The sequence below is a fragment of the Eurosta solidaginis genome, chromosome 1, assembly GCF_040869045.1.
Source record: "Eurosta solidaginis isolate ZX-2024a chromosome 1, ASM4086904v1, whole genome shotgun sequence".
NCBI classification, from domain to species: Eukaryota; Metazoa; Arthropoda; class Insecta; order Diptera; family Tephritidae; genus Eurosta; species Eurosta solidaginis.
The window spans coordinates 374,839,479-374,860,966 of record NC_090319.1 but is presented as its reverse complement, the minus strand read 5'-3'; the positions used below and the strand labels follow the sequence as shown (position 1 = coordinate 374,860,966).

At 38.3% G+C, this 21,488-nt stretch overlaps 1 protein-coding gene across 9 annotated transcripts in view; it reads right to left on the bottom strand.

Moving 5' to 3' along the window:
- Positions 1-21,488, bottom strand: part of LOC137238272 (dentin sialophosphoprotein) — a 106,556-nt gene that overhangs the window by 14,572 nt on the left and 70,496 nt on the right. For all 9 annotated transcript variants that reach the window (XM_067763076.1, XM_067763081.1, XM_067763078.1 and 6 more), the window contains one exon: positions 4,985-5,275. In XM_067763076.1, the coding sequence (XP_067619177.1) occupies positions 4,985-4,993 (9 nt within the window). In that variant the 5' untranslated portion in view covers positions 4,994-5,275. The remainder of the gene's footprint in view (positions 1-4,984; positions 5,276-21,488) is intronic.

The window sequence follows — 21,488 nt, the reverse complement described above, 5'->3', positions numbered from 1 at the left end:
TCTAAATATTAAACCGAGCAAATGTATTTTTGGTGTTGGCAGTATTGATTTTTTAGGGCACAATATTTCTAGTTCTGGAATTAGTCCTTCCGATGAGAAAACAGCAGCCATACGTAATTTTGAGCGTCTGAAAAATATTAAACAAGCACAAAAATTTATAGGAATGGTAAACTATTACCATAGGTATATTCAAAATCTTGCTGAGTACACGAATATAATATATGATTTAATTAATAGAACAAACAAAAAACGTGATAAAAAATTAATATGGGATGACACATCAACAAAAAGTTTTGAATGTATTAAAGAAAAATTTGGAAATAAAGTATTATTAAATCATTTTAATAAAGATGCAAAGCTTTCTTTAAATGTAGATGCATCAAATACAGCTATTGGTGGCGTAATAGAACAACATTTTAATGGCAAATCTGAGCCAATAGGATTCTATTCCAAAAAGCTTTCTCCATCAGAGATAAAGTATAGTGCATTTGATCGAGAGTTGTTAGAAATATATTTAAATATAAAACACTTTCAATATCCTTTAGAAGGAAACAGTTTACAGTTTTTACTTATCATAAACCTTTGGTTTTCGCCTTAAATTCAAAAACTGAACGTAGTCCTAGACAAACGCGGCATCTAGAATTCATTGTGCAATTCACTAGCGATATACAATATGTTAAAGGAAAAGATAATGTGGTAGCTGACACATTGTCACGAGTTTTTGAGGTAGATGCTTTTCAAAATTTCGATCTAAATTTTAAAATCTTACAAAAGGAGCAACAACAAGACACCGAACTTAATGAATTAATATCTGGCCAAACTTTTCAAAATCAACAAGACACTGAACTTAATGAATTAATATCTGGCCAAACTTTTCAAAATCTTAAATTAATCAAAATTCCTTTGCTAAATTTTACCATCTGGTGCGAAGTTTCAGGAGAATGTCCTAGACCATTTGTTCCAAACAGCTTGCGTAAAACAATTTTTGATATTTTACATGGAATTGCTCATCCTGGTACGAAGGCTACCCGAAAACTAATAGTTAAAAGGTATTTTTGGCCAAGTATGAATAAACAAATAAATTTATGGTCCAAGGAATGTCTAAATTGTCAGAAATCGAAAGTTATTCGTCATACGAAATCACCTATTAGCAAAATTCCAGTACCAAAAGGTAGATTCGAGCATATTCATTTGGATATTGTAGGACCTTTACCCACTTCCAGAGGACATCGTTATATTTTTACTATAGTTGACAGGTTTTCTCGTTGGCCTGAGGCATATGCACTAAGAGACATTTCTTCGGCAAATATTGCAAGAAAATTTTTCAGTGAATATATTTCGCGTTTTGGAGTTCCATGTAATATAACTACTGATCAAGGCTCTCAGTTTACATCAAATTTGTTTTCGGAATTGACAAAATTTCTTGGAAGTCACCACATAACAACGTCTCCCTACCATCCTCAAGCTAACGGAATGGTGGAACGTTTTCATAGACAGTTAAAATCTTCAATAATGGCTAGGAATGGGATTAGAGATTGGTACGAAGAATTACCAATAATACTTTTGGGTTTACGATCAACTTTTAAAGAAGATATTTCAGCTACACCAGCTGAAATGGTGTTTGGTCAAAATTTAAGGTTACCTGGTGAACTAGTTGTCTCAACTTCTGAGAAAACAAATTCGACAGATGTTTTGAGCAGTTTACGTGAACATTTTAGAAATTTTAAATCAAATCTTGAACATCATAAAAATTCTTCTGGAATTTATGTTCCTAAAAATTTAGAAGATTGTCAATTTATTTTCGTACGGGTTGCAAACAAACATTTTTTACAACATCCTTACGAGGGACCTTATAGAGTAATTGAAAAAGGAATTAAAAATTTTAAAATAGAAATAAATAATGAAATTAAAATTTTTCCTATTGATCGTTTGAAACCTGCTATGGTGGATTTTGCACACTTTACTAAAACAAAAACAAAAAAGAAAGTAACGTTTAATTTATATAACAATTTATCTCTGGAAGGGGGAGTAATGTAGGGTATTTGTAATAACTTTAAATAATATCAACTTTTGTTATTTTAAATATTTTATGTATTTGTTCTAATTTTCAATCTTGAATTTTTTGCTTTCAAAAAATTTTCATTCTTGATATTGTTCTGCTGGAAATTAAATTAATTTTTCAATAAAATATAATATTTAAAAATATCTAAAATATTTATCCTACAGGCACACTTAGTGGTCACTGCCTTGTGGCGTCTCATGCATATAAATAAGGCCTCTTCAGTAACAGCAAACGTAGGAAGTGCAAGCTGCCGGAAGAAACGGTTGAGCACGTTCTGTGTTCTTGTCTAGCGGTCGCGGCTCCAGCTCTAAGGGGTGGCGAAGTTTCCAGATCTTTACGCAGCAATTGAGCTAGACCCTAGTGTTTATCAAGAGAACGGAGTTATTCTAAAACATAAGTCATGGTACTTAATTAGGGGGTTTTGTTTGGTCGTTAAACAAATTCTGGTAACGCTATGGATGGCCAGTTCAACCTAATCTAAGTATAAATCCATCTATCCACCGACGAATAACTGTTGCCAATAAATACTGCTTTGGACTAGGTATGCAATTGAAAAGTAAAGTCGTCTATCGTCAAACGCAAATCATGCTCTAGAAATCACCTATAGTAGCCGTTGTGCTATATGGTGCAGAAGAATGGACTATGATAACATCAGATGAATCGGCATTGGGAGTAATCGACAGAAAAGTTCTTCGAAAGATTTACAGATCTCTAAGCATTGGCGATGACGAGTACATAACAAGATTTCATGATGGGCTGTACTAGCTTTACGCAAACATCTACATAGTCCAGCGAATTAAAAAGCAGCGGCTACGCTGGCTACTCCATGTTATACGAATGAAAGATCACGCTATGAACCTTTTTGTATCGGAGCCCGCGTATGGAAGAGGGCGCCCCCACTCCGTTGGAAGGACTAGGTGGAAACTCCCTTGGTGTGGCCAGTTGGCATTGCGAATAAGCGACTGTCGCACCAACCGTGTGCGCGTAGGCTAAGAGCGTTCTCCTTTTGGAGCCGTCGACCATACTGATAACATTTTTGAGTTAGTCAATCTTTTGGCTGAGTAGTGTTCGTCAGAAGCTGTCTTTTGCTTTCTGTTCGTCATTCAATGTTTCTTTTCACCCTGCTAAGCAACGACAGCTACTTAGATGTCTTCTTTCCAGCTTGCTGAGGTTGTTGGCCGAAGTCCAATCTTACACCCAAAGAGGTAGCTATCTCTTCTATTTTCAGAGAATGTTCCGAATCTTTTTGTTTTTTGGAGCATAATGTCTGCTTTTCTGTTGCTAACTGAAGGCTGCGCAAGTCATCTTTTTGTATGAATCTTAAGCCGATTGAGCTTCCTGAGCGCTAATATTGTGATGTGAGCTATAATGACTGCGTCAATGTCGACTGTGAAGCCCGTTTAGAATGTTTTATAGAGAACAGCTCCGAAAAGTACACTTTTAAAAATCGCTTCTTACGTCTAAGGTTGGAAGGGGTTAAACTTGCTTGGATTTGGTCTTACCTAATTCTACTGCTTTTACAATAAGCACAATTGGGTCTGAAGCTGTGCTGTCTGAAAGTCCTCTCACTTGTTCTGTCGCGGTCTCAGTACATGGTTTTAGGAGACTTTGCTGGTAGCGTGTTTGGATTCCCCTTTCTTTTATGACTTCTGCTGAGATGCCGGCTGGCCCTAAGAGTTATTGCTTTTAGATGTGTTGCTACAAATTGGTCTGGTCTTCTATACCTTCCGTGATTTTGTTAGTAGAACAAATTGTATTTACCACGTTATAGATTATCCTCGCAAGGGACGGCAGCTTGTGGATGGTGTGAGAACTTGGCCGAACACCATAGCGTCCGAATATGTGGCTAAGCGATGCATCTACTCAGTAACGCCTCATAGGAGGTAGATGACAAAGATATTCCAATTCTCATAATGCAGGGGTTATGTGACGGTGACTATTGAATGATTTGAAGGAACGTGGTATATTCGGCCGTGTTTGAAAACACTCTCTCCGAAAACAGGACCGCTTCGGGAAGTAACGACGACTTTGGCACGCCAAGGGGTGGTAAACAGTTTGTCTTCACAATAAGATCGCTGAGATCTGTGAAGGTAAAATTCAGTTAAGCTGATAAGGCGAAATAGCTTAATTGACTGGTTCAAAAAATCTAGTGTTGACCCTACGATACCAAAGCCCAATATATGGATCCTATGTGTGATGAAATCGAAGAACTTAGCATATCTGGAGCTACGGAAGAGGGCCAGCACTGCAACCTCCAAATAAATAAAAAATCGGATAATATGGTGTATAGATAGTTGGGGAAATTGTTTTGGAACATGGACAGTATTTATCTGCACATTAGAAAGAGTAGTCCTAAGAGCAACTATCATAAGTAAACCGAGCGAATTTGAAACTGAAGGACGTAGAAACAGAAAGACGTAAGCTTTTTGATGAAAGTGATGACGCAAAAACATGCCGATGCTTCGAATGCTATAAATAATACTTCAACACAGTAAACTGGCATCGAGCGAACTACTTCTAACTCTTGAGTAGGGCCATTTTGACGAGGCTCTGGCCCAGGAGCCAAGAAGTTCATCTGTAGCGAAGATTGCCAGGCCTTTGCTGTACAAATTCGGAAGCCCGGGAAGAGTAGAAGTCATGGTAAGGACACTACAACCGGTCTGTCCGCGGCCCGTCCCTATACGAACCCAGAAGATTACTTTAAAGGACTACAACTCGTTTAGCAGGCAAAACTATGTGAAAAAGGCTTCAGAATTTCAATAGAAAGCATTTTAGGCAAAAACATTTTCTATTTTTTTGTCCTTGACTTTCATCTTTAGTTGGACCTCTTCTGCCACTGACAATAACCAAGAAACTAAATCATAGTGTTTTTTGTAAAATAATTAAGTATGTGGTTAACTTCGAATACTTCATTCTACTTACATTCGACATTTTGTTTTCCACTATTGGCGTTTTCCGTTCCTTTTGCAACTGCAGTCCAACACTCGTCAACGTCAGTACTTCTAATTTGTTATGAAGTTTTCTCTTTTGTTTCAACCGCAGAGTTTCTTCTACGCTCTTAGTAAATTTTTAAAGTTTTTTGTTGAATGTTTTGTCTTGGGATTTTCTTCTAATGGAATTATGTGGTTTTAATGGTGCTTGTCATAAAGTTTTAGTGTGGTTTTTGCTTTTATTGCATTCTTGGACAGAAACGTGTTTCATTTGGTAGATTGTCTGAAAAAAGAAGAGGGGCAAAAGTTGTTTAAGAAATGTTAAGAAATTATAAAAAAATATATTTATGTGAGATTAGGGTGGGTCGATGTATTAACCGATATCGCGCCATCAATTTTTCGAAAAGGATTCGGGCTCAGAAAAAAATGTCCATTACGCGTACCCAAAAAAAGTTTTTCGAAGCTGCGAAATTTCATTTCTTTGACTTTTTTCGACTTCACTTTAAGGTTTTTTTCATGATATACTAAACAAATGTTCATATGTATACCCTGTCCTAACCAAAAATGTCCGCTAAATCAAATGAAAAATTTTTTAGTAGGTCATGAAAAAAACCTTAAAGTCAAAGTCGAAAAAAGTAAAAAAATTTAATTTCGCAGCTTCGAAAACTTTTTTTGGGTCCGCGTAGTGGAACTTTTTTTCCTGAACCCAAATCCTATCGCAAAATCGATGGCGCGATATCGGTTTACTTTCGTCCATACAAATCGACCCACCCTAATGTGAGTTCAATATTACTCAATATGTTAGTATTGTTACTGACGTATATTTTAAGCTTAGGTAGGCCTGTTGAAAAAAAAAAAAATGTTGAGATAGCGCGTTGTTTTGGGGAGAGTTATCGATGTTGATGGTCCTTTGCGAGATATAGATCCGACACTTTCTGGCGATAAGCATCATTAACTTATATGCTCGATCATCTTGGGAATTATTTAATATATCCACATTGAACCTTCTAGGCCAGATTGATGAAGCGAGATATCGTGCGGAGGTGTCAAACCACACCAGTGTCCATAAAGCATCCCAATGTCTCCCTTCGCTGGGTTCCTAGACACAGAGGTATTGAAGGGAATGGGTTCGTAGATGAGAGCGCCAGGAAAGGTGCGAAATGGAACCGGGTTATCTTCTGAGGGAAATATAGGAATATGAGATTTGGGTAATGGGCTTGCTAAAGATCAGCCGGGTTTATTGCTCGGTCTCAAGGTCCTTATGGTCATGTTTGGATTGGAAAGTAACTAGCTACCTTCTCAAGCTAAATAAATATGCAATAGAGTACTTACGAGTGGCATCACAAGTCATCGCGCTTTGCACCAAGGCTCCGACGGTGGCGCATACCAGGTAGGCTCCTCTGGCAGAAACTGTCAGGATAAGTTGATACATCGCTTTCTCTGAAAGTGGTTTATTGAGGACAATTAGAAAGTAATGTGGTTGCATGAATAGGCCGTAACAAGGCTCTTACTGAGGGCACTCACAACAGAAAAACAAATGTATTCTAGAGGAAGTCTGGAAAACTTCCACGCACGCGCTCTTAAATTAAACATACCTTAAAAAGAGGCTACTAAAATCCATAGACACAGGAATCAAGGGAAAATTGTTCCTAAAACCGTAGAGAAATTAATAGAAGAATATAGTGCCGGAGCGTATCGGAATCAAACCTGTAAAGGACTTTCCATATTTGTAGCATACCTAGGCATTCAGAACATTTTTCTGCGGTCATAACAACAGCACAAGGAGAACAATCAATATATTAAGGGAATGGAAATGCTAAACCTTAAGGAAACAGATATCGCGGTGGATAAGGAGTAAAAAAAGTTAGGGATGAGATAACTATCGCAGTTAGAAAGCAGAAGAAAGTGGTATACCTCTATTGAGTTGGGAGAGGTGGGTGGAAGAAGACTTGAATTGGCGTCAGTTGTTGCGAAACAGGAATAGCTGGCGAGAATTGTTACAAAATGGCAGAGGTCTAGGAGGGGAAGGGTAAATGAAGACCGAAAGGTAGAGAACCAGGCAAGGGGTGAGGAATCCGAAGAAGAAGAAAATGAAGAACGACAGCATACTACAATTACGAATAAACAGAAAAAAATTTGTCCATCCCTAGTAGCTGGAGCCTGGAGCTTGATACGAACACAACATCTGCTGAACCGTTTCTTCATGCAGCGCGCATTTCTAACATCTTCTGTTACATCTTCTTCTGGTATGAGCAACTTTGTAAGTATGATATCATAGGATTTGCCCATGATATTCGACAATTTGCTGGCCCCCGATTCCTTCCACGCCTTCCCTGTTTGATAAGTCATGTGCAACTTCAGTCTCATCTTGACTTCTCCCAAGCGGATTAAGAAGTCTATCGTCGATGCATACAGTGCAGCGACCTCCTTTGACTTCTGTCCCTTAATGAACCGGTGTTCAAGTGAGGACAGTCTCTACAATGATTGTTTGCATTCCAGGACACTTCTTACTGAAATACTGTGTGAGACTGTTGCTTTGATCGCCGCCTAGCTGTCAATCAATATGATGTAACGAATTTAGTGAAACTCCCCTTATTTTACACCTTCCGCAAACGTTCGGATCGCTAATTTTTCGAATAAATAACTACAATATTCAGTAATGCAAAATGGACTTTATTAGCTTACTTTTGGGAGTAGTACAATTATACTTCACTTAGCAACTGATAGCGTGTTTAAATCAAAACTGCCTTGTGCGCGTATTTCTCCAAATGCCTAGACGTTTCTTCTTCTGGAATCTCCTACTTGGTTACCAGCTATATGCGTGTGTATTTGTAGTTTATAGCCTCTCGCATAGCCATATGCGTGTGTATATGTGAGTACTACTTCGGCTGATGATTACATCTGTGTGTGAGTCATCCCTTCGTTGCGTTGTATATATTTGGTAAGTGATGATTAATGTGTTTATGTAGCTTGCTTTAATGTTTTTGTTGTTGTGCATTTATTTAGTGATGTGAAGATTCGCCACAATATAAATTGAAGCAACTGCAGTTTAAATATGCTTCCCCAGAATTTCTGCTGCAGTCTTCACGGATATAATTTTCGCCCTAACAACACTGCAGAGATCTGAAAACCTGTAGGGTTTACTCATATCTGGCTCCACATAGTAAACAGCAGATCCGACTACTTCCGTTAGTTTGGAAACGTCGGTATACACGTGTATAGTATGCTCTGCCATTTTCGTGCCCTTGCACCAACCCTCCGACTATATTTTTGCTCCAACATCTCCTTTGAAGCTCAGGTTATTGTTGTAGCAATAAGGACACTCCCCGAAGGCGTTGGCGAGTGTTATCGATGTTTATGGTCCTTTGCCGGATGTAAATCCGGTACGTTCCGGTAACAAGGACCATAAAGGCACAGCCCGACCATTTTGGGAACGATTTAGTATGACCACATGAAACCCTCAAGGCCATACCGCCCTCCCACCCCCTAGATCCATGAGGAACGTGGGGTCGCCAGAGCCTCGGATGCTAAAGTAACAGGATTCGCCACGGGTGGGTGAGGTTGACAAATGGGTTGGGAAGCTGTATTTTGAGCTGGCAACACCGTGAAAGGTTGCGATACACACACCACCCTTTGAATCAATTTGGTATTTTAGTCACCTCTTACGACGGGTATATTCTAAACCCGCTAACACGCTTGGGTCATGTAGTCTGTTAGCTCTAAACTCAGGTCATGTAGTCCGTTAGCCCTATATGGTATTGATTACTTATTTTGGAATTATTTTACTATTGGGCTAAATCGCAGCAAAGCAAGCAAAGCTTGCTACATACATAGATGTAAACATTTTGGGTATCATTCTAGTTTCTACCACAATAAGAGCGTAACTAATACTGAATGGTACACATAACCCAAAGAAACACATTATTCACATGTCTCAAATTCTTTTTCATCATCCGCCAACTGCAAATCTACATTGGTGTCCATCGAAGTACAATTTTCGGTAATTATTTCCGCTTAATGAATGAGATTGGTCTCTGAGGAGCTTAATAAAAAAAATTTTATAAAAAGAAGTAAGGAAGGCCAAGTTCGGGTGTAACCGAACATAACATACTCAGCTGCCAAATTGCAGCTTGCAAAACTTTTAAATTACCTTCTTTTAAAAGTGGGCGGCGCCATGCCCATTGTTCAAAATTTTGCTTATTTTCTATTCTGCGTCATAAGGTCAGCCCACCTACCAAGTTTTATCGCTTTATCCGTCTTTGGTAATGAATTATCGCACTTTTTTGGCTTTTCGAAATTTTCGATATGGAAAAAGTGGGCGTGGTTATAGTCCGATTTCGTTCATTTTAAATAGCAATCTGAGATGAGTGCCCAGGAACTTACATACCAAATTTCATTAAGATACCTCAAAATATACTCAAATTGTCGTCTTCGTGGACAGACGGACGGAGGGACATGGCTAAATGAATTTCTTTTTTCGTACAGATAATTTCGATATATGTATAGAAGTCTATATCTATCTCGATTAGGTTATGCCGTTACGGGGTACCGTTATGAGAACAAAATTAATATACTCTGTGAGCTCTGCTTAGCTGAGTATAAAAGAACCAATCTAACTAACCGTGAACCTCTCAAACTAAAAACTAATGAAATTAAAATTTTGCAAGTTCAGCATTCGACGTTAGTGCTATTTGCCATTTGCATTTCGTGGTTCGCCGATTTTCAAAGCTTCTCAATCCAATTAGTGATAAACATTACTTTTTGGTGTTGTGTTGCATCAGACCACAGCGAAAGTGCTGCTATGAGCCATGCTGGGGGGTGGTTTCAAAGGGAGAAAAATAGTATTGGCCAAGTCAGTAAATTACAGGCCGTTACGAAAGAGAATTAGGTAACAAAGGTAAGTAGGTAAATGTCAAGTACGAGTACTTTCTGGGTGACATGAAAAACATGCAAATTGATGGGCAGATAGAGAGGAGGATACTTAAGCACCAATGGCTTTCATATAAGTCACTAATATAAACATGTCAATGTAGACTTTTATATTGCGTAACACTAAATTATGTGCTGGGGGTGGGTGGCGTTTGTAGACCAGCTTTAAATTGATTAGTTAGGCGGTCGCCGTGCCGAGGTACTATATTGCTCCGCCTAACACCGTAGGTCGAGGATTAAACTCCCGGGCAAATTAACATCAAAAATTAGATAAAATGTTTCCAAGCGAGTTGTCCCTCGCCAGTGATTTGGCAAATACGCCTGGTGTATTTCTACCATGAAGAGCTTCTCAGTGCAAATTAATCTACCTGGTATATGCCGTACAGAGTCGGCATTAAATATGTCGGTTCCGACCCGCCAATTTGTAGAGAATATTAAGAGGAACAAACTGGAGGTGAAGCTCGGCCTCAATCTCCTCGGAGGTAAATCGCGCCAAGTTACCAGCAAATAGAAACACGCATTACCACGAAATATCTTACCTTTATATCTTCTCGGTAAACATAGAAAGGCAATATACGACAGCTGATTGGAAGCGAGTAGAAATGGTGTTGACTTACAGGCGTGAGAAGAATCGGTCGAACGCTGGCAATAACAGTGGAGCAGCCGCACCGCAGAAAAGTGAACCAGGGAAGTTATTGCTGAACTGAAGCAATGGTTGAAGCGACAATACATTCAGTCCGACTTTAACCTAACTCAATTTTTAACCAGATACGGTTACTTACACACAAATCTTCACATAATGGGTAGGGTTGAAATAAGATTGAAAACCCTAACTGCCTGTACTGCGGAAATTTAGGCGATGAACGCCACACTTTATTCGAATGAAAGCACTTCGCCTAAAAGCGAAGGAGGGAAGAAGAGATATTTGGCGTCCTATCCCCGGTCATTGCCATCAGTAACATGACCTGCCGGTGAGGCGACTCAATAACTTTTCGATTCGAAATCAATAACTTTTTGATAACAAATCGATTATTTTATGATAACACATTGATAACTTTTTGATAAGGAATCGATAACTTTTAAATAATAAATCGATACATTTTCGATAATAAACCGATAGCTCGTCGATAAAAAATCTATAATCTTCGATAACCTTTGTTATCGATGGAAAATATATAACACTTTAATACCAGAGTGTTATTTTGTCTTTACCTCGTCGATAAAGTTAGGTTGAACTGACCGGTCCTTGAGGACCTCACATAGACTGATTGAGTCCGCAGTGTTACCAGAACGTTGTTTAACGACCAAACTGAAAAAACCCAATGAAAAACCAAGACCTTTGTTATCAAATAACTCCATCTTCTTGGCAAATATTGGAAGCTTTCTAGCACCTATGCTACTTGCTGCTTCTAGACCTGACAGCTGTATCAATCTTAATAGTTGGAGTCTTTGCCTGGCAATCACAGGGCACGAGCACGAAACGAGCGCTTCTTCCTCCAACCCGCAAAATGCTATATCTGCTATCACCAACAAGTAATAATTGAAAAGCATGTGAAGCCAGAAGGCAGTGTCCAGTCAGAATACCCGTCACGAGTCTACAGTCCTTACGTTTTAATGATAGGAGTGACTTTGTTAGTCTAAGGTTTTATGATCTACACATGACATTCGACACTTTACAGCCCCGCGCTTGGATGGATGCATCCTTTTCAATCGGTTCATCCACAGATGAACGCTTCTCCCTACGCCGATTCTTGTAAGGAATTGCTTACACTCTAACACACTTTTAGATGTTGTGTTATGCGAGATTATTGCCTTAATTGCTGCTTGACTGTCAGTATAAAAGTTGACACGGCTGCAGTTTAAGAACTTTTCTTCGAGTATTTCTATTGCTTTGGCTACGGCTAATACTTTCGCTTGAAAATGCTACAGCGATGTGGCAGTTTGTAGGATTTGTATATTTCGGTATCATCACAGTATACCGTAGACCCAATACTTTCTACTATTTTGGAATCATCGGTGTACACGTGTATCACCTCGTCCGCCATTTGAGTACCTCTGCGCCAACCATTCACCTCTATTGTGGCTCTAAGATCCCCTTCGAAGCGCAGATACCGAATCAGGTAGTATGTTCATCCCGTGATTGTTGACGCTATGCTACTATGGCTGTATGGTTTGCGCTCAAGGTGCCCCGAGGCACTGATCCTCGTTACAGTTATTAACGCTATGTTCTTTGCCACCAGGTCTGCAGGTGAAATATGCAGAATGGCATATAGTGCAAGCGGCGGGGTTGTTTGCAAGGATCCCGTAATGCTAAGCATTGATAGCCTGCATACCCGATCTAATTTCGTCGGTAACACTACTATAACAAACCTTTTCTTTCTTTGTCTTTTCTTTACTTTACTTTCTTGACTGTGCCTTGATTTCCTTATGGATTCCGCCACATTTCGTATCGGAACCGACCCAGTCTGGAGTACATTATTTTACATTTTCGTTGTATGTAACTGATAGAATACCACAGATAGTTGTGCACCCTTCTTATACTTTGTAAAATATCCTTGTTGCACTTAAAATATCCAAAATACACACTTCACTTCCCAACTAAGCCACACTCGACCTCAAATTGTTTGGAAAATAGATTCATTGCCACCTAGAAAACTGAAAAATAAGTTCCAACCGTTTCTTCTTTTTTTGCTTCGTTTATTGTGCTGTGGAAATTGGCTCATTCATATTATGAACTAACATATAAAAAATACAACAACAATCAGTATCTGAATTGAATGGAGATCCTCTTGTTAAAGCTACACAGAATAGTTAACCCATTTTTGGCTTCGAACTCTTCAACAGCATTTAAAAAATTTATGAGTAGGATTTTCGAGACTTTGTTGAAAAGTTTTTTTTTGTTGTAAATTATTGTATGCATTGGGTGTCATTTATTTATTTCGTATTGCATTGTCATCATCATGCAGTATAAATTATTAATCACTGAAAATAAAAATGAATGAAGTGTAAAAGGTCAAAAGTCATTACATACATACTCGTAAATACGTAAGTGCAAATCGTTTCGGGCTGTTTTTCAGTAAATGCCATTTTGCCGTAAAAAAGCATTTAAGTATTGCCTCATTCACGTTGTTTTTCAATTGGCGTGATTGGCAAGAAACAAAAACGCGCCCAACGCTTTAATTTAATTGTCTGAGCAACACCCTAGATTGATGAGGAATGTGATGACTAGTACCTAGGATCTACCTAATTATTTTCTAGCTTTTAGTACTATTACAAACTAATGTAAGTATTGTTTTCAATAAAACCGTTTAACTTAAAAATTTTTATTTATTTATTTTACTATACTGAAATTTCACTAACAAAATTTGAACTTATGTGCTGCAAAGTATTTGGATGTCATTTCTACCGGACTGTATATAATATTTGTTCAAAGAGCCAAATCGGACAGACAAGTACGAGTTTTTTGAGTATCTCAATTTTTGCGACACCTAGCGCGAATTTTTTTTTTCTAAAGCGGTTTCTATTTCTGTATGTCAAATATGATTTCCAAATATGAGCCAAATCGGACCACAAATACGATTTTAGTGAATATCTCGATCCTTGCGCCACCTAGCGGCGACTTTTTTCTTATTATTGCATTGTCATTGGGTTCTGAACTATATTCCAAGTTTCAGGCTTGTAGTTTATCGGGAAGTTACTTAAATTTTAATTACAAAATTCACGCTGGCCGTGCTGCCTCTCAAGTCATCCTAAATAAAACCGTTTAAAAATTAAGGCCACGCTTCTTCTCAGTTTGCGGTGTGCTGTAGAGTCGGTTGAAAAACATTTCTATAATTATCTTTTTAACATAACTTGAGTAGCCGGCGTGGTGTGATGGTAGCGTGGTCCTCCTACCACACCGAAGATGCTGGGTTCACGTCTCGGGCAAAGCAACATCAAAATTTTAGAAACAAGTTTTTTCAATTAGAAGAAAATGTTTCTAAGCGGGGTCGCCCCGTCAGTGTTTGGCAAGGCACTCTGAGTGTATTTCTGCCATGAAAGCTCTCAGAGAAAACTCATCTGCCTTGCAGATGCCGTTCGGAGTCAGCATAAAACATGCAAATTTGTAGGGATAATCAAGAGGAGCATGACCCAAATTGGAAGAGAAGCTCGGCCTTAGATCTCTTCGGAGGTTATCGCGCCTTACATTTATTTATTTATTTCACGTCAACTGCGCAAGGCGACCCTCTAACAAATACGAATTTATCGTACTCATACTCAGAAGGCGAGGCTCTGACTATTCCAAGCTCCTCACGGAGAAACGGGGTTGGGTTGTGGGATGACCAAGAAGGTCCGATGCGGTCATAGCAAATCGTTCCCGCAACGGTCGGGCGTTAGTTTCCGGAAGATACCGATCTATATCCCATCACACCACGGTGGCCGCAGTTTACGTTGGAGAAGCCATAAATTGATCTCCATTAAAATAAGGCGCACTCAGTGTAGAAATGACTGCACGTGACAGTTTTTATACCAAAATATTTACGCATTCCTTTTTCATTGCACCTTATTTAAATGCAAATTAATATCCTTTTTTTATTTAAAATAGCTTTCTGCAGTACAAACAAAAGCGTGACTGTACTGCCACTAAAGGCAAAACTATTTTTAAGTATTTGAATATTTCTATTTACCATATTTATTCCAAGTACCGTATTTGTTCCAAGTAATTTATTGCGTTAAATAAACGTTGAATAAAAAATTACGAAGTCTTTTATTTAAATGCTCAGATTGTAGAAGTTTAGAACAAAAAGTCACTAATAAAATCCAAATGTACTAAGTAAGGACACACGCACATATATATACATAAGTATTCTAAAAGATAAATATAACCTAGGTTTAGTCTATAAATCGTAATATTTTTAAAGACACAGGATTTTCTTTTTATTTGAAAAACTAGTTTAAATAAGTTAATATTCTTTTTGTCCTTTCAAATATCTTATAAAAGATGTATTGATTTACTAATTTATTTACAAGAAATATATATATTGCGAGTGTCGATTGCAGGAGAAAGCCGACCGATGAGTGATAATCGATTATCGCTATAACCGATTGTAATTATGTTTATATATCGAAAAGTTAAGAAAGTAGAAAAACCTGTTTCGAATAAGCTCCCTGTCCATAATGGCGACTAATTTGCATTGAAACAAACTTAAATGGAAAAGATAGCATATACAAATAATCGATTTTATTCCGATCGCCACTCGCAATAGGGGGACAATTATAAATAAGTATACTATCTTATAAGAGACATTAGTGACTAAGACCTTCGGCCTTATAAAAGATGTTGCAGCTATATTATATACCGACTACAAACGACATCTGGGAAATGACATCTTGCAAATCAATTTTGTAGAGAATCTTTTCATGGCTCATATACGCTTGACCACTGCCACCCTGTATGCCTCCAGCGTGTTATGGGTCTTAGAATATACCCGCGGTAGAAATGCCTGTCGTAAGAGGCGACTAAAATACCAAATTGATTCAAGGGGTTGTAAACCGCACCCTCTCAAGGGGTTGCCAGCACAATATATAACTTCTCCAGCCCATTTGTCAACCTCACCTATCCCTGGCGAATCCTGTTTCTTTAACAGCCGATGCTCTGGCGACTCCAAACTCCTCATGGGTCTAGGGAATGGGAGGGCAGGATGGCCTAAAAGGTTTCATGAGGTCATACCAAATCGTTCCCGAGATGCCTTATGTAAGACTGATTTTTAGTGGATTATACATCTTTGTTAAAATGTCCTAATACAGCAAGTAGTATTTAAAAAAAAACCTTATGAAAGCGTTATTTTATTTGCCCCTAGACCTTATAATATGGCTTTTGTATTCTTCTCATTGGCCTACACTAATTCCTTATATACGCACTATTTGATATAGGCTTTAAGCTTTATTTATAACGACATCTTTCAGATAAACCTTAGACCTGATGAAAAATAAGGAGTATTATAAGCAATACGCCATACGGCTAATATTCCTTATAGAATAAAAGAATAAATTTTTTGCTTGGATTATGTACATACAAATATACGGAAATACATAAGTAGAATTATGTTTACATACATTTTTTTTGCCTCACATAGATTGAATGTGTCCATAGTATTCGGGTGACAGCTAGTTTCTTTATGTTGCAGGTACTTCAAATAGCAAGCAAAATGTTACTCATACGCCGCGTATGCCCAATTCTACATATAATACATACAAAGGTTAAATTGGGACACTTTTGACCTTATGACATATTTTACTTTGGCAAATATATCAATTGTGAATAGAAAATGATATAAAGTTTTACTCAGCCTTATGAAGTTGTCGGCCACGATGGTGTGATGGTAGCATGCTGGCCTACCATACTTAAGGTAGGAAATCGCTCCTCAGTAGGGGTTTGGAAAACACTCCTAGAGTATACCCGCGGCAGGTATGCCTGTCGTAAGAGGCGACTAAAATACCAAATTGATTCAAGGGGCTGTGTAGCGCAACAAGAGTTTGCCAGCGCAATATATAGCTTCTCCAACCCAATTGTCAACCTCAGCTACCAGTGCCGAATCCTGTTTCTTTAACAGCCGAGGTTCTGGCGACCCCAAATTCCTCATGGATCTAGGGCGTGGAAGGCCCATTCGGCCTAGAAGGTTTCGTGTGGTCATACCAAATCATTCCCGAGACGGTCGGGCTAGTACCTTATTACTTGTTTCCGGAACGTACCGGATCTGCATCGGCAAAGTACCATCAACATTGATAACACTCCCCAAGGTCTTCGGGCAATATCCTTATCGCCAAAAAAACAACAACTACAACGGAAACTGGAAAAGAGATTGGACCTAAATCTGTTCGGAGGTATATCGCGTATTTTGTTTATTTAAATACTTTTGATGTGTAAACATATCTACCCATGATGTGAAGGAATCCAAAATGTAAGCGTAACGTATGTTTAATAGTAACCGTAGTCATTGGAAATGGTATGCTGCATTGGGGAATATAGAATATAAGTTTAATTGTAGTCACTACACTGTAGTCAAAGTCAATACAGAGACGGTTTGATGGGTTATCAGTTTGTAATCGACCGGTTGTAGGAGTGTTATCTATTTTTTATTGGCGAGCTGTCGGCTTGTATTAGGTGTGTTATCGACGAGTTATCGATTTGTTATAAAAAGTTATCGTTTTGTTATCGAATCCGGACTAGCTGTGAACCCTGGTAAAGCAATGATAATTGTATTCGTCAGGAATTACAAGATCTTTGATCACCCTCAATTTACAGAGTACTTTTGGGTTTGCTTGACAAGGTAAAGTACCTTGGGGGTTATTTTTGACACGAAGATGTCACCTAAACTTAATGTGGAGAACCAGGCTAGGAAAGCTTTGACGGATTTTTGCTGCTGTTTAGGGCCAACCGACATAAGCTGGAAGTTCCCACCGAAGGTGGCGCATATAATATAATGTCCAACTCGGTTATCTTCTATGTAGGTCTGGGCTCGTGAAAAAGACTAGTAACTCTTTGTCGGATTCGAGTATGGATGGGATGAAGCAACTGCCGTTGGTTGTAAAAACCGGCATCCTAGCGCAACACGTAACCTGGCACAAAATATATAAGCTTGTGTATCGCGGGCAATCTAGCATTCCGATCTGCTCTGACTGATGCTGCTGCCGCTATTAATACAAAATAATAATGGTAATGTGGTTGGGGTTAATATGGGGAAAAATCTACTGAACTTGTTCTGAAATAGTAAGCTAATATAGGGGGTGTGCAAATGGCGGACGAGGCGATACATGTGTACACCGATGGTTCCAAAGTAGTGGAAGGAGTAGGGTCTGCGGTATACTGCGCTGATCCAGAAATAAGCAGATCATACAGGCTGACGGATTACTGTAGCGTTTTCCAAGCGGAAATATTAGCCGTAACCAAAGCAGTAGACAACCTGGAAGAGAATAGCTTAAGCTGCAACCGTGTTAACTTTTATACTGACAGTCAAGCAGCAATTAAGGCAATAATCTCGCATAGCACAGCATCTAAATGCGTGTTAGAGTGTAAGCAGTCTCTGGAGAGAATCGGGACAGGGAAAGGCATACATCTATATTGGATCCCAAGGCATATGGGAATAGATGGGAATGAAAAAGCGGACCTACTAGCTAAAAAGGGCGCATCACTTGAAGCTTTCTTCGTAGATGTCCCTATTAGATTGGGCAGGATTAAGCGAAGGCGAGAGGTGCACATGATCGACCAAGCGGGAAAGGCGTGGGTTCAAGCGCGGGGCTGTAAAGTGTCGAAGATTATGTGTAGGTCTTACACCCTTAGACTAACACAGTTGCTTCTATCATTAAAAAGAGAGGACTGTAGACTCATGACGGGTATTCTGACTGGACACTGCTTTCTGGCGTCACATGCCTTTACATTAGGCTTGGTCAGTGATAGCAGATGTAGGAAGTGCGGGTTGGAGCACATTCTGTGCTCGTGCCCTGCACTTGCCAGGCTAAGACTCCAGCTATTAGGAGTGATACAGCTGTCACATCTAGAAGCAGCAAGTGGCTTAAGTTCTAGAAAGCTTCTAGTATTTGCCAAGAGGACGGATTTATTTTATAACATAGGTCCTGGGTTTTGATAGGGTTTTTCAGTTTGGTCGTTAAAACAAACTTCTGGTAACACTACGGACTCAATCAGTCTATGTGAGGTCCTCATGGACCGGCCAGTTCAACCTACCTACCTTAGCTAATATAGAAGGTGGTCCACTTGGCAGAAATGAAGGGTCTTAAATGTTTATTTATTCGAAAGGCTACATAAATAATAAAATTCGAACCAATCGCTGCTTAATTATAGATTAACTGTAATAAGTCAGGACCAGATCCACTCCCATAAAACAGTTTCTCAAATAATCACCTGGTCAAGATGCACCCCTGCACCAACATTCAGACAAATCGTACCCTAATTAGAGGTCTTTTTTTAAATTGGTCTGCTGCTGGTGTACTTGTTAGAATGAAAAGCTTCTCAAATATTAACGTGGTCAAAGGAGTACCTCTGTATCTCGTTTCAAGCAAATCGCATTATAAACTAATTTTTTTTTGAATAGATTTGTGCGCGGTCTACTTTCCGGAAATAAGGGTATTACGTAAACATATCGAGGTAATAAAGTACCTACGTGTACGTAAGTGTACAATTTTAGGCAAACTGGATAATATGTTTCCAAGCTGTCCCGAAGCGAGGTAGAAGATTTTGATTGCATAATTTTAAGATAATTGTGCCACGCCTATTACTTTTCCTGAAGTACATGCAATAAAAAATTGAAGTTTTATTGCAATCCGATTAACAGTTTGGCTGTTAATACAATAGTGCAAACAAACATATATAAATTTTTATATTTAAGATAATTGAAAATTTGATAAAATTTCCTAACCAATTACATGATAATAATTGGAATTTTTAATTAACTCACTGCAACTTATATCGATATGCTTTTTTTTATCAACCGCTTTCATAAAACTCATCAAAAATACAACTTTTTCTGTGCTAATACCCTTTTATTTACTCAAATAATTGCTATTTAGTTAACAAAGATTGTAATCTATATTTAACCTTTCATTTGGTCTGCCAGTGGCAATAACAATTCATGTAAGCTTACTACAATTATGTTTGAATATGTTGTTTGTATGTATGTCAGCACACATTGATACCATCAGTGACCAGTCTGCCTTTCAGTCTGCTGTCGCTACTTTGGAGTTCATAACAAAATTTATTATTTTGTATTTGTTGCTGCTGTCGCTGATGGACTTGCTGCATAAATTCAGTATGCATTCAGCGGATATGGACAAAAGAGGAAGAGCAGCAGTTGTATAGCAATACATCCTCACATGGCATAAAAACAAACTTCAAATTGAGTTAAGGACTAAAGTTCATTTCGTTTCCATCGATGGTCGACAACTTTTGCCAACTCGCAACCAAACGCCGCAATCGGATAAACCACAAAACGCTATAAAACTTGTGGCTGCAGTACGTTTTTTCCCTCGATATTCACGTTTATGAACTCATGTACATTCCTACGTTTGTTTGTGTTAGTATATGTATATGTTGGTTCATGTATACCTGTCGCTATGTGCGTGTACTTATTTGAAAGTATGAATGTTGATTTGTATGCGGAAGCTTTATCCATCACAAATGTGGCTAACGAGTGACAAAATCGATTTCGAGATTTACAGTTGCAATGTCAATATGCAATTTACAACAAAAATTTGCAATAGCAACAGTACTCTTAATTGTATTGTGTTTTCAACACGTTTTGTAGATTACAGACGCTAGTTTTTATACTCAGTTGTGCAGAGCTCACAGAGTATATTAAGTTTGATTGCATAACGGTTGGTTGTACAGGTATAAAGGAATCGAGATAGATATAGACTTCCATATATCAAAATCATCAGGATCGAAAAAAAATTTGATGGAGCCATGTCCGTCCGTCCGTCCGTCCGTCCGTTAACACAATAACTTGAGTAAATTTTGAGGTATCTTGATGAAATTTGGTATGTAGGTTCCTGAGCACTCATCTCAGATCGCTGTTTAAAATGAACGATATCGGACTATAACCGCGCCCTCTTTTTCGATATCGAAGTGCAATAATTCATAACCAAAGACAGAGAAAGCGATGAAATTTGGTAGGTGAGTTGAACTTATGGCGCAGAATAGAAAATTAGTAAAATTTTGGACAATGGGCGTGGCACCGCCCACTTTTAAAAGAAGGTAATTTAAAACTTTTGCACGCTGTAATTTGGCAGTCGTTGAAGATATGATGAAATTTGGCAGCAACGTTACTCCTATTACTATATGTACGCTTAATAAAAATTAGCAAAATCGGAGAAGGACCACGCCCACTTAAAAAAAAAATTGTTTTTAAAGTAAAATTTTAACAAAAAATTTAATATCTTTACAGTATATAAACATTCGACTCCAGTAATGATGTGGTGCAATAAAATACAAAAATAAAAGAAAATTTCAAAATGGGCGTGGCTCCGCCCTTTTTCATTTAATTTGTCTAGAATACTTTTAATGCCATAAGTCGAACACAAATTTACCAATCCTTTTGAAATTTGGTATGGGCATGGATTTTATGACGTTAACAGTTTTCTGTGAAAATGGGCGAAATCGGTTGATGCCACGCCCAGTTTTTATACACAGTCGTCCGTCTGTCCTTCCGCATGGCCGTTAACACGATAACTACAGCAAAAATCGACATATCTTTACTGAACTTAGTTCACGTACTTATCTGAACGCACTTTATCTTGGTATAAAAAATGAACGAAATCCGACTATGACCACGCCAACTTTTTCGATATCGAAAATTACGAAAAATGAAAAAAATGCCATAATTCTATACCAAATACGAAAAAAGGGATGAAAAATGGTAATTGGATTGGTTTATTGACGCGAAATATAACTTTGGAAAAAACTTTGTAAAATGGTTGTGACACCTACCATATTAAGTAGAAGAAAATGAAAAAGTTCTGCAGGGCGAAATAAAAAACCCTTGAAATCTTTGCAGGTATTACATATATAAATAAAT